Genomic DNA, 13,487 nt, shown 5'->3' on the forward strand with positions numbered 1-13,487 from the left:
TGTGGTGTGAGCCAGGCCTCCATGCAAAGTTTTCAGCCAGTCCACACATGCTTGTCATTTTGACTTTTTCCCACTGGACCCAGACCTGTCCTCTGGGCTGAATGGCAGAAATAAGTCATTCTCCTGTTGCTGTAAAGGAGAGGCTAGGCCTGCCTATAATTGTGCCTAAGAGCCTCCCCCCAAATGCTTCTTTGTTGCTCAGATGTGGCCCTCTCTCTCTAGCTAAGCCAACTTGACAGGTGAAATCACTGCCCTCCCCTCTATGTGGGATCTGACACCCAGGGGAGTGCATCTCCCTGGCAATGTGGAATAAGACTCCCAGGGAGGAATCTACACCTGGCATTGTGGGATGGAGAACATCTTCTTGACCAAAAGGGGGATGTGAAAGGAAATGAAATAAGTTTCAGTGGCTGAGAGATTCCAAAAGGAGCCAAGAGGTCACTCTGGTGGGCACTCTTATGCACAATATAGATAACAACCCTTTTTAGGTTCTAATGAATTGGAATAGCTAGCAGTAAATACCTGAAACTATCAAACTACAACCCAGAACCCTTGAATTTTGAAGACGATTGTATGAAACTGTAGCTTTTGAGGGGTGACGATGTGGTTGGGAAAGCCATGTGGACCACACTCCCCTTTGTCCAGTGCATGGATGGGTGAGTAGAAAAACGGGGGCAAGAAAAAAAAAAAGCATCGTGTTCTCTTTTTTACTTTAATTGTTCTTTTTCACTTTAATTTTCATTATTATTTTTGTGCGTGTGGTAATGAAAATGTTCAAAAATTAATTTTGATGATGAATGCACAACTATATAATGGTACTATGAACAATGGAATGTATGCTTTGTATGTCTGCATGGTATGTGAATATATCTCAATAAAAATGAATTAAAAAAATCAATCTCCTTATCTGGAGGGGGTTGGACATGGTGACATAAAGGGCCAAGGTCCTTTAAGGTCTGACATTATACACAGGTGTGTGCCTTTACTCAGGTGCTTTCAACCCCCTGCTGGGTCTGCGTTGAAGGGGCTGATGGTGGACGGCGGCGCCCTCTGGTGGCCGAGCCTCGCAGTGCAGGCAGTCTTGTCCAGCCCTGGGCCAGGGGTCAGCATGGATGCAGCACCCCACATGGTCAACACAGGACAGAGAGCCTGGAGCAAAGCTGAAGGTCCCCGTCGCCTCTGGGGGGAATGGGCACGTATCGTCATTAGCCAGGGCTCACGGAGCCTGCCCCTAGCTTTCCACCTCCCGGCCACACCCCTTCTTCGTGGGCAAGTTACCCAACCTCTTCCCGTCTCCCCCAGAGGGAGAGGGAACGGCGTCTCTCGGTGGGTGCTGCAGGACCAGATGAGGGGAAGGAAGGGAGAGCACCGAGCCCACGAGAGTGGCCCGGGAAGGGAAGTGGGGTCATCATCAGTGAGCCCCACTTCCCATGGGGTGCTGCCACTGTCGGGCTGCCCGCCCCCCTGGATTGTGACCTGCTGATGGCAGAAAGCAGGGTTCCCTCCTCTCCGGCCCCCGGCCCCTGGAGGCCCTCTGTACTTTCAAAGCACACATACACCTAAGGGAGGCCCGTCGGAATTCCTTATTCCTTTTCAGTACAGGAGGCTCTGGGAGGCTTACGAAAAGGAAGAACTTGTCCAGCAGTCTACAAAGCCACACCAATGGCAGGCCACCGTCTGGAGCAAAGTGTCACGAAAGCCAGTCCAAATGTCCTAGAACGTCCAGGGAAGGAGCTCTCCGAAGTCTCAAGTCCCCAGGGGCAGTTGGACCTGCCTATCCAGGGGTCTGGACAGTCACGTTTCCACGGCAACAGGTCAAACACCAACACCCCTTTCAGAGGGCTCTAAACAGCACAATCAGAACTGGAAACACCACTACCCCTTATTTCCAGGGTCTTCTGTGGGCCAGGGGCCTGGAAAGAGGCGAGCTTGCTTACCTGGACGTGTGGACCATTCCCCGAGGAGCCTGGGACAAGCAGCTCTGTCCCCTGCCACCATCTCCCTCTGAGCCTGCTCTTGTCCAGCTCCAAGCTGCAGTGTCGGCCATGGGCACTTGGGTTCTCATTGCCCCACACCCATGTTTCTGGATTTTATGCCCCTAAAACACCCTTCTTTGCTGCTACTGCCATTTTCTGCCAGATCCTGGATCTAACTCACCTCCTACTGCTCTCCGTCACCTGGAATCCTGGAAACCACTCATTCAGATGCCACATGACCACAGCCTTCCAGCCTCTCAGCTCACAACCTCCCTCAGCTCCAGGAGAAAATGAAGCTAAAAGATGGCAACCCCCTCAATGTCGTGACACCAAAGCCACCAGCTGCTGGGTACCTGCCCTGGCCTCCCACCATCCTCCTGTAATGGAGACAGGGGTCTCTCCAGCCCCTTGCCTCTCTTGGGGACCCTGTCCATCTGTCACTACTTTTCTCTCCTGTATCCTCTCTCCTATCCTCTACTGCCTCCTTCTTTGCAACATTTAAGACTGCTCCAACCTCTTCCATTAAAAGGTTTCTCCTTTAAGCCCTGCCCCCTCCAGCTCTAGCCCTCTCTCTCCTTCTCCTGGGTGCCCTCCTGGAATACCCCCTCTCTCTTTACATTCTGGTTTCCGATGACTCCAATTCTGGTCCGGCCTAGTTCCCCAACATCCTATGCCACCCCCGCCCCAGCCTGCTCTTGCCACAGCCCTGAGTGACTGCCCTCCGCTCGGGGATGGTGACACCAAGAGGCCTCGTTTCCCCTTGAAATGGTCTCCCATGGCCTCAAAGTCCCCACCTGCCCCATGGACCCGCGAGCTCTCTGGCTGCTCGCTCACCATATCCTGGCCTGGTTCTCCTCCTTGTCACTCCCGTCCCCTCCCAGCAGCTCCCCATCCCCACCTAGGACTTCAGTTATCCCTGGCCCAGGAAGCCCAATCTCTGTCTCTGAGTGGCTCGTGTTTAGGAGCTCCATCCCCTTTCCCCTACGGGCTCTGAGCTGAGCGATGGATTCGGGAGCCAGGTCGTTGGAGTCGAAACGGTAACTGTTCTTTGGGTCAAGGTGGATTGGAAAGTGCTGCTCAGAAGAGCAGCAAAATCTCCACTGACCTCTTCCTCATCTCACCAAGCTGACCTCTTGTCCCCTATTACCAGCTAGAAAGGCGAGCCAGTGGCGGCACCCAGGAGAGGGATGGAAGGTTACCTTCCTCCACTCAGCCCCTCCACCACCGGGTCTGAGCTGCCCGCATAAGCTCACTAACTGGTCCCTTACATCCATCTATCGAGGTAGATATTAGAGTGACTTCCAGATTGCAGGGGAGGAAACCGAAGCCCCCAGGGGCCTGAGGTCACGTAGGTTCGATCGGTGGCAGAGGGATGGGGGTCCAGGGGTCAGTCAATCCTGGGACCATTTCAGGTGCCCACAAAATACTACAGTTGGGGAGGGGCTAAGATGTGAGGGGCAGTGACCCAGAGAAGCAGCTAGCCTGGGACTCGCAAGTTCTCTGAGGACCTGATATTTCAGCTGCAGACTACCAGGAGAGCTTCAGCTTCTGGAGCCGGAAGATGCTTCACCCGGGTCCTGGGGCTCCAGGTGTGGACAGGTCCAGGGATGGGTGTTAGAGAAGGGGAATGACAGGGACAGATAAGCAGACACTTGTCCTCATTCCCACAGCTGGACATGGAGGTAGGGGCGTTTGAACCCTACCCCCAGGGTGATGGTGAGACGGGTAGAGAGGAAGCAGATGGAGCAGACACAGCAGCCAGCCCTTCCCCGCTGGGCAGAGGAATCCACGCATCTGTTGGGGCCTTGCGTGCCCAAGTCCCCTACAGCCTAGGGGTCCTGGACCTCACACGGCCCCCTGCCACTTGGTAAGGGGCACACCTCTGAACAGGTGAACATAACCCTTGTCATTTTGTGATGTGACCATTAGTGATTCGTGGTGTCCACAAGTCAACTGCCAAAGGCATTCAGAGGAGAGCCGGGGAGGACCCCACCTGGACTGGTTCCAAGGGCTCGGGGACCCACCGCCATCTTTGTTAGGGGCAGCATAGCGGGGTAGGATGGACACCTCTCAGGGGTGTCCATTCACGCGCACTGGGCAATGGGAGGCTGGGCGTGCATCCGATCACTACAGAAAATCAACCACCACAGAAGACAAAGAAAGATGAGGAGGCATGTGAGGAAAACATGGCAACGACTGCTGCACCTGGGGATGGGCACGTGGGTCACTACACTCTCCTTTCATCCTTCTGCAGGTCTTAAAATCCTTATAGAGTAAAAAGTAGAACGCTCTTATTCATTGTTGAGAAATGACACACACTTTGGAGCAGGCTGGGGGGTAGAGAGGGTGGTATACCCAGGAGGACGCCCCCAAGGGTTCCTGGCTTTCTCAGGGTGCCCAAGACCAGATCCCAGGAGGGCCTGTTTAATGGGAGGGATGGGAGTTGGGTAGAAGCAGGGTGGGCTCTGCCTCCTGGCTCCCATCTCCGGGCAGGAGCCTGGAGCATCTTGAAGAAATGCCTTCAGGCCCTCAGGACTCCCCAGGGATGGCCCCGGCTGGTTTCTCTCTCTTCTGGGGCTCCGGGCTGCGACCGGGTGTGGACGCGCAGGGGCAGGTGGCAGCTCCTGGCACCTCCCAACCAAGTCCCCAGTGGCCTGTGCTGTGTCTCCCCTTTGTGGCCAACTGTCCACACGGCAGCTTTACCTTAAGTTCACCAGAGGCGAGTTTGAGCCTGGGGAGGAGGAGCCAGGTCCGATGGAGTGGAGGGGTGGGGGAGCGGGTTAACAGATGCTATAGAGCTCTGGGAGGGAGAGACCACAGAGATATGACGGGAGAAGGAGGAAAGGGGGTTTCACAGCCAAAGCAGCAGCTCGGACAAAATGCAGGGGCAAGAAGGCCCCGGAGCAATGGGGTCAGACAGAGGCAAGGAGAGATGCTGAGAGGGAGGGCGGGTGATGAGGCAGGTGGATGGGGCCTCGCTGAAGCAACTTGCTGGCTGCTCCTTCCCCCCTCATGTTCTGCATGTCCTACTAGCTGGCACTAGTTATGCTTTCTCTGTGCCAGGCTCTTTTCTAAGCCCTTTGCATGTGGACTTTCATCTCATCCTCAAGGGGTGTCTACAGACAGGTGACTGCATCATCCCAGCTTCATGCATAAGAGGGCTCAGAGAGGTTGAGTGACTTGCTCAAACTCACACAGCTTTATTAGGAGGAAACCAGCCAGCCTGGCTCCAGGGCATTTGTGCTGAGCTCTGCACCACCAACCCGCTTCTCATGTGAAATTGGGGGGTGTTGTCCTGGCTGAGGGCAAGCAGAAGCAGAGACAGGAAGCCCCAGAGCAGGAGGGGAAGGCCTGGGTGTGAATCTACCTCTGCCCTCACTGCCTTCAGGCTCTCTGCACTCATTTCTGCATTTGGAAGCCCAGAGACCAGACCATTCACTGGTCCTGCAGGGCTGTTGTGAGAATTCAAGATCATGGTCAGGAGGTGTTTTGCCAAATGTGAAGTGCTACCCAAATTGGAAGGTATTATTGTTATTCACACTCATTTTACATTACAGAGCCCCCAAACTGGGATTTCTGGATCTATTTTTTAAAATCCCAAATGGGAGCTTTGTGTCAACTTTGGACCCTATCCGAGTCCATCCATGGGTATGCCCACCTGTTGGGAGTGGGGGTACAGACGGGGTGGCTTTAGCCAGGACAGAGGCTATTTCATTCAATGAATGCCCCCATCAGCTGGCATGTATTCTGCCTCCTGAGATGCTTTCCATTCTCACGGCCCATTTGACAGGTGAGGTTCAGAGAGGTTGGGGGGCTTGCCGCCAGCACACAGCAGGGAGAGGCGGAGCTGTGTTGGAGAGTGCCAAGGCTAGCTGGGTCTCAGGAACGGAGCAGCTGGCAGGGGCGGGCAGCAACCCCAGGGGGCTGTCTGGAGGTGAAATACACACTGTTTTCGGGCTGACAACTCCTCAATGGAGGGGCAGAGCCAAGGAAAGCTCCCCAAAGTAGAATGCACAACGCCCTTGCAGAAAACCGACAAACACACCAAAACGATAAAATAGCTTTTTTTTTATTCACTTTGATCTCGATCATTGGAAATGTTTAACAATAAATAAAACAGATCAGGGGCCGAGGGTAGACTCTTGCTTACTCCATTCAAAATCCATCTAGAGTAAGGCTCAGCTGCAAAACACATAGGGAGCTGGGCAGGGGGCAGGGGCCAGAATGCATATCTTAAAACACCAACAAAACAAGACCACAAAAGAGAAAAAGTGCTCAAGAAACTTTGGCTTTGAGAGTGAATTCAGTGAAGTGCTAAAGTGACTGGGCAGGAAGGAGGGGAAGGACCCAGACTCATGCTCACAGGGCTGGGGGGTTCCTGACACAAGTTAAAGCCCACATCACAGCTCAGGACCTTCGCAAGTGGACAACCAGTGCAATTCTGCACCGTGGAAAGAGCTGAGCAAGGTGCTTGGTTTCAACACAACTATGAAACCGTCTGATTGGCTGGAGGGGAAAACAGGAGGCTTTAACACAAGCTGGGAAAGTCAGTGCTCTTTTAGTACAAAAAAAAGCTGGTAATGCCCTGATACTGATAAAACCGTGAGACGCTGCTCTGCCTCTCTCTGCTTTTTCCTCCTTACAGCCCCTCTTCTTGGCACAGAGGTGTCACGTCACACCCTAGGGACAGAAGAGCAGGTATTTTCAAGACAAACGAGGAAGGTTGACTCTCTCTCAAAACTTGTTAGCCCAGCCCACAAGGGAGGATTCTCGGGGGCAACCAGCCTATGGCCACATCTGCTGCAGACCAGACGGCCACAGCAGATGCTCTGCCCCTCTGAGAGCCTGAGGGGGACAAGGACAGTTGTGGTTCCTGATGGCAGCTGGCTGGAGTCCAGCTGTTGAGGGCTAGACAGTGGCCACTCAGAGGCTGGGCGTCCCCGAAGGGAGCGGTTTAGATCATAACTGAATGAGGGAGAGCACGTTATTTGCTGTTTCCCATTTTTCTTTGGGTCTGGGCTGCCTTGAAGAGAACTGTCAAGGCAAACACCGCACAGGCCGTGAAGCTCGGTCACACAGCAGAGATGGGGTTCCATCAGAGCCTCCGAGTCACAAACCATCCAGGGCTGAACTGCCCTCTCCACCTTCTTTCCTGGTGTCCATGTCTAACATCCTGATGCCTTCTACCCTGCCTCTCCTGCTAGGCCCAGCTGGGTAAGGTTTGCCAGACGATGCCCGACAAAGCCAGAGTCCAGAAGGCATCAATTTAAGAATGTGCTTCTCTGCCCCAGATCCCTTGGGGTGGTGGTGGGGGGGGGGGTGGGAAGGGGGAAGGCTATGACTCTGCTCTCCTTTCTCCCCTAACAAGTGGGTGAGGACAGAAGACGGGGAAGCAGAGGTTCCCAGGGGGCTGCAGGGTCTCCAGCTCTGGGAAGTCGGCCTCCTGGCCCACCAGGGGGACGCCGATGTCCGGGATGTTGCCGAGATCCCTCGGATCACCCTCGTCAGGACCTGCCTGGCTCCAGCCACTGTTTGCTGCAGGCCAGGACCCCTCTGTCCTTGCCCAGGGCCTGGGGCTGGTGTGCAGGGATCTCTCTGCCTGCAGAATGGACAGGGGGCCCCAGGTGAGCATCCTGCCCCTGCCCCCACTCTGAGTGTGTTGGACACGCAAGGGCCTCCATGGCAAGTGGGACTCATTTTCCTGCCAACAGTACCCCAACTCCCCTCTGGAAAGCAGTGCTGCCCAATCCTTAGCCACACTCACCCAGGGATGGGTCCCCTTTGGCTTAAGCCATAAAGGTTAGCTGTTATCTGGAAAAGTGTCCACTGATAAGCCGAGACACAAAGAGATGTTTGCTGGGGCTATGGGGAAGAGAAACTCATCTCCTAGGGATGGTGTGGTGTGGGAAGGTGGAAACAAGAGCTCCCTGAGGGCCACAGTGGGTGGTCTGAGGGTGAAGCTTGGTGGTGGACAGCAGGACCAGTCCAATATCTGGGTTCTGGTGACATTTTTGGCAATTTTGGAAGGAATCTTATTGGGAAAGCCCATCCCTGGGCACTTTGAACACAGGGCCAGTCGCATCCTATTCTTCCTCCAAATTGTTTGAATCTGGCACAACTGGCTCACTTCTGCAAGTCACTGCCTTTCTTTGGGTCTGGGTTTTCGCATCTGTGAAAGGGGAGAGCTTGTTTCAGTGGGCCGGGAGGTCCCGCAGCTTTAATATTCTAGCGGGGGGGGGGGGGCTGGCTGGAGCCCTGGCAGCCATCCCAGGTCACGTCAAGCTCAGACTGGGACATGTCTTCACTTTGGGGAACCTCTTCTCACTCAGTAAGACCCAAATAAGTAGATTGCTCACTCTGAACCCCTCATCCCTAAATAAACTCGGCTCTTGGGAGAAGAGGAAGCATTCAGGAATCAACACTTGCTCTCTGTATCAGCGTCCATTTATCTCAAGGCTCATCCTTTCCACCAACCACAAAAGGTCTGCCAGTACTTCACATCAAGAACTGCTCTGAGCGCTAGCCTTACCAGATATATTTGGAATAGTGACCTCACAGCCATTTAGGAGCCTTAATTATCAAGTCCTTAACTTTTAGAAGATTTTAAAGCTGGAAATTTTTTCTTTTTTTTTTTTTTTTTGGCTTGCTTTGCTTATAAAACACTCTCTGGATCCTGAAACTCTTTAAGAATAAAACCTATGGACCCACTCCCCAGAAAAATGCTCACATGCAGACTCAGAAACACACACACGTACACACCAGCTTGGCAGACAATTTCTGGGTCTCTTGTGAACGACCCAAAGCCATCAGAGGCCCCTGATAATGGCCCCCCAGTGCTCCTAACTCCTCCATCCCAGTTTGCAGAGGAAGACACGGAGATGGTGAGAGTGTACTTGCCTGAGAGCTCGGGTGACCCAGTGCCCGTGGGCTCCAGGCCAGGCCCTCGGTGTTCCACCGGGAGCCTGTGCAGCTCCCCAAGCAGCACCAGCCTCCTAGGAAGATGCTTCATGGGAAAAGTGGTTTCTCTGATTGAACTTCAATAACTAGAGTAGAAAATCACTGGCCTCCTAGCCCTGGGCTCTCCACCTCACCACCCAGCCCCAAGGGGGCTTTGCAGAGCTTTGGAGATTCCTAGCCTGAGACTGAATCCAAGCCCACGGTGAGAAAGACGGAAAGTGGGGCTGGAAGGGAGGGAGGTTGAGAGCATCCCACATACCTGCCCACCCAATGACACAGGATTCCTCCCACTAGGGAGCCCCCAAATTGTAGGGAGCCCCCAAATTGTAGGGAGCTCCCAAGCCCGGGGATTCATGGGAACCTTCCTTCAAGCTCCTCCAACCCCTAGCTGCCTGGTGAAAAAATAGCAAGCCTAATTACAACACCAGGGCAGGAACAGAGCCAGCATGCACAAAATGTCAGCTGAATTTAAAAAAAATCAATAAATAATCAGGAAGGCTGAGAAGGAAGGAAGAGAGCAGCGGGGCAATGAGAAGATGAGGTATGACATCCCCTGCTCTGCCTGTCACCTTCTCTTGGACCGCCTGCACTGGCCCCAGGACCCCTCCAGAGTGCAGGCTCGCGGGGAAAGTGCTGGACGCTGAGCCTTCCACGCGGTCGTGGAAGGTTACAGGCACCAAAGCCAATAGTCTTTAAAAGTAAGAGTGGGTTTTCCATGGCTGAAGCTCTCTGCATGGCATCGAGTGTCATCAGAGATTTGTCCCAACTCAGGCGCTGGCTCAGGAAACCTGGAAAGTTCTCCTCTCCCAAGTCAGTGTTCTGGGCTCCTTGCAGCCAAGGTGGGCGTTTCTTTCCCCGATACAAAGGCAAGGCACGTGGAAGTAGTCAGACCTGCTCTCAGCCATAATTATAATGACAAAGATTGATTAATCAAGGGGACCTCTGTTTGCAGAGAAGACATCTCCAGCAGTCGGAAACGCCTTGCAAAGCCTCTCCTGGCCATGATGAATGACAGCTGGGGAAGGAAGGGAAGGCAGGGCAGTAACAGCAAGGCAGAGGCCAGGCTATGCTTCTGGAAGGGAAGGCAACAGTTGGCCCTTCCTGCCCTGTGCCTACGTGGTCCCAACCTGGCTCTGTGCTTGAGGTAATCCTCACCCGGAAACATCCCAGCAAGAATCAGAGCTAGAGCCAGCCCCGGACCCCTCCGTGGGGGAAGGCCTCTCTTTCCGTCTTCACTGGAATAGCGTCCTTTGCTTCAGGAACATGGGAGTCTTCAGCGTTTGCCATCCCCACTCCCGGAAGCCAAAACAACTTGAGAGCTTTGAGACCGGGCCTCTCGCAGTGTCTCCCCATCTTCCCCAGATCTGGAACAGAAGGAGGGAGAAACTCCCCCGACCCAAGAGTGATTCGGAGGCTTGCTCTGCAGAGCTGGGTGACCTGGGGTGCAAGTGGCTGGGAGGGGCGCCAGGTACACCCCTGAGGCTGGCTCTCGGAGCTTCCGGGGCGGAAGGCTCTGGCGAGCTGCTGAGGCTGGAAACAGGGGAGCCGACGGAGGTGTGGGTCCTTGACCCCTGCCAGCGTCATCTCCCCTTGAAGATGCGGATCTTGTTGATGGAGGCCAAGGTGGCTGTCACGTTGGACTCAAAGTCTCCATCGTGCACCCCGGTCTTGCGAAAAGCCCCTGCCGATGGGTTGTTCTCCCAGTAGTGGTGCCAGTTCCCTTTGCTGTCTGCTCCAAACCCGTACAGGTCCACCTGGGGGGCAGAGCAAGGGTGAGAGCCAGGCAGAGGGGCTACAGGCAGAGCCACTAAGAAAGGGGACCCCAGGCACCCCACAATCTGAGGCTACTGTGAATACCATTCTCCAGGAACTACAGAAACACATCGTTAGATTCCTGGGCCTCCCAGGGGCTGGGGGAAGCCAAGAGAAGTTTAAGTGAAGCTCAAGTCCAAGCTCAGAGGACACAATGTGACACTACTGAGTGGGTGGTCCTGGGGGGTGGGTTTCAATTCCCGGGCAAGCACGGCCTCTTTCAAGGCTGGAGGAGGCAAGGGAGGGGGCAGAGGGGAGGGGAGTCGGGAGCAGGGCTTTGGAGCTAAGTTGGAGGCCTCAAGTCCCAGCTCTGCCGCTCACAGGTGAACCCTGGGCACATCAGATCACTTCTTGGAGCCTCACTTTTCTCATCTGGAAAATGGGCCAAGAATAAGGACCACCACCAGGGCTCAGAGTAGGTGCCGATTCTTTGCTTCCCTTGGGCTGATATACACCTGGAGCAGGGCATTCACTGGCCCCGTACACACGTGACACACATGGACACTTACTCTGTGTCAACACTTGTCTAAGATTCTAGCACAGAAGGTGGCCAGGCAGACCTGTCTCAGGACGCCCGGGTGGGTGGGTGTGAGGGAAACTGGGGACACAGGGGTCAGGTCTCAACCCCTGGAGCTCAGAATCTGACGTGTGCCCCAAGACGCTCCTGGTCTTAATCACACCCACTGAAAGCAGGACCTTTTGGGGATGTTACTTCCAGTTAATGTGGGGCCCAACTGAATCAGGGGCCTCACTCCCTAGCACTGAGGCCTTCTAAGAGGACCCGAAGTCACAAGGGCCAGACAGCAGAGGACCTCGCCGTGTGACGGGAGGCAGCGTTACGAGCAAGGGTGGCCGGCAGCCACACCCGCGGGCTCCAGACCCAGGAGAAAGCCACCCTGGCTGGTAGTTTGATTTGGGACTTCTTAGCCTCAAAACTGTGAGCCAGTAACTTCCTGTTGTTGAAGCCTCTGTGTGGAGTTGGTCCTAACAGTCTGGCAAACTAAGACAGTGGGACGGGGGCTCACTCCGGGGCCCCCACAGAGGAGGGAGGAACCACGACCTGGCAGCCGAGAGAAAGCTCCTCCGGGAGGTGACACCAAGCTGGGCCTTGGAAAACGAGTATTAGATGAGCAGGAAGGGGGCCCAGGGGCTTCCAGGCAGAGGCGATGCTCTCCAGGCTGCAGGTGGGGGGCACACTGGGGGCCGAGGAAGCTTCCGGGCAAGTGCGGTGATTTTGGGGAGTGCTGGCCTGGCCTTGGGCCCACCCCCAGGCAGGGACATTAGGGCTGGGCAGGCGGGAAGGGACAGGAGTCACATTTCTAACCCCACGGGCTGCGTGACTAGCAGTTCGAGTGGGGAGATGAGAGCACATGTGCAGCGTGGCCCAGATTTCCGGCTAGCTGGGGCGAGGGAGGTGGTGACAGGACAACTGAGGCAGAGGCTGCGGGGCCTGTCTTGCACCTGCCTCGACTCCTCTCTGGGTTTCCAACCCTGAGCCAGGTGGCTGGGATGAGGGTGAGCTGTATGTGATAAGAGGTGTTCTCCAAGTGCCCTGTCTGAACCCAGGGCCAGTGAGGAAGGCAGAGGCCTGTCCCTCATCTGCCACTCTGCCCAGGGTTACAGCCAGCTTCCCACATCACCTAGGGGAACTGGGCACAGAGCCGACACAAGGGGAAGCCATGTGGGAAACACACTTCCGCAAGGTCACTGGTTTCCAACCTTAGTGCAGAGCAGAACCCCCTGAGAACATTTAAAAGCCCTGATGCCCGATTCTCACCCCTGAAATGCTGGTGACATTGGGCTGGCATGTGGCTTGGGCACTGGGGTTTTGAAAAGCTCTGCAGATGATTCTAAGGTGCAACCAAGGCCGAGCACCGCTGCCCTGGACCCTCCCAGTTAGAATCAGCCTCTGTGCTGCCCCTCACGTGAGCTGCTGGCCGTCGGCCCAGCTCTGTCTTGGGAGGTCGAGTGCTGAGTGGGGACTCGTTGGCAGCTTGTCCCATTTCCTGTGGGGCATTTTGTTACTCCTTCCAACACCCTGAGGAGGAAGCACTGGAAACCCCACTGTAGAGCAATGGGAGCTGAGCTTCCTGAAGGGGAGTGCCTGCCCCAGACCCACCCCTGGAGCTGGCAGTGAGACCCAGAGGCTCTGTGCTGTTGGGAACGCGGCTGGCACGGGGGCTGGTGCATACCTCATCACAGATGTGCAGCGAGAAGATGACCGAGAGGATACCCGTGGATGGGTACCGCCCGTGGCCCTGCAGCCAGCTGTCAAAGACGTACTTGATGAATGCTGGGTGGTAGATCAGGATCTGCAGGTGGGGGGTGGGGGGTGGACACAGCCATTAGTGAGAGCTGGTCACCGATGACACTGAGCACGGGGCACAACAGTGTGCAAAACTGACAGACGCCCCTGTGCTCTTGGTGCTTCCATGCTCATGGGAAAAGATGGGCAATACCCTAAATCACTAAGCTACGGAAAATGCTAGAAGGCGAAACGAGCTACAGAGAGAAAAAAGCAGAGAAGGATTCTAAGCGCTGGGGGTGAGGGTTGCAGAGAAGCCTGGCCCAGAAGGTAGCAGCATTTGAATAAAACCCAGGAGGGCAGGGAAGCGGGCTCCAGGGAGCAGCAAGAGGCAGGGACGTGGGCCACCTGTCACACTCAGAACCTCCACTGGCTAAGTGGCCTGTATCACCTCCAACCTTTAAGACGACCCAAGATGCTACAGATGAGGAAACCAA

General features: G+C 55.1%; 1 protein-coding gene across 3 annotated transcripts in view; it reads right to left on the bottom strand.

The window, feature by feature from the left end:
• Positions 1 to 6,024: 6,024 nt before the first annotated feature.
• The window catches only part of ST3GAL1 (ST3 beta-galactoside alpha-2,3-sialyltransferase 1), a 91,173-nt gene continuing 83,710 nt past the window's right edge, over positions 6,025 to 13,487 (bottom strand). For all 3 annotated transcript variants that reach the window (XM_037803221.1, XM_037803223.1, XM_037803222.1), the window contains exons 7-8: positions 12,938 to 13,057; positions 6,025 to 10,687 (exon numbers count right to left, since the gene is read on the bottom strand). In XM_037803221.1, the coding sequence (XP_037659149.1) occupies positions 10,514 to 10,687; positions 12,938 to 13,057 (294 nt within the window). In that variant the 3' untranslated portion in view covers positions 6,025 to 10,513. The remainder of the gene's footprint in view (positions 10,688 to 12,937; positions 13,058 to 13,487) is intronic.

The sequence above is a fragment of the Choloepus didactylus genome, chromosome 14 (genome assembly GCF_015220235.1).
Source record: "Choloepus didactylus isolate mChoDid1 chromosome 14, mChoDid1.pri, whole genome shotgun sequence".
Lineage (NCBI taxonomy): Eukaryota > Metazoa > Chordata > Mammalia > Pilosa > Megalonychidae > Choloepus > Choloepus didactylus.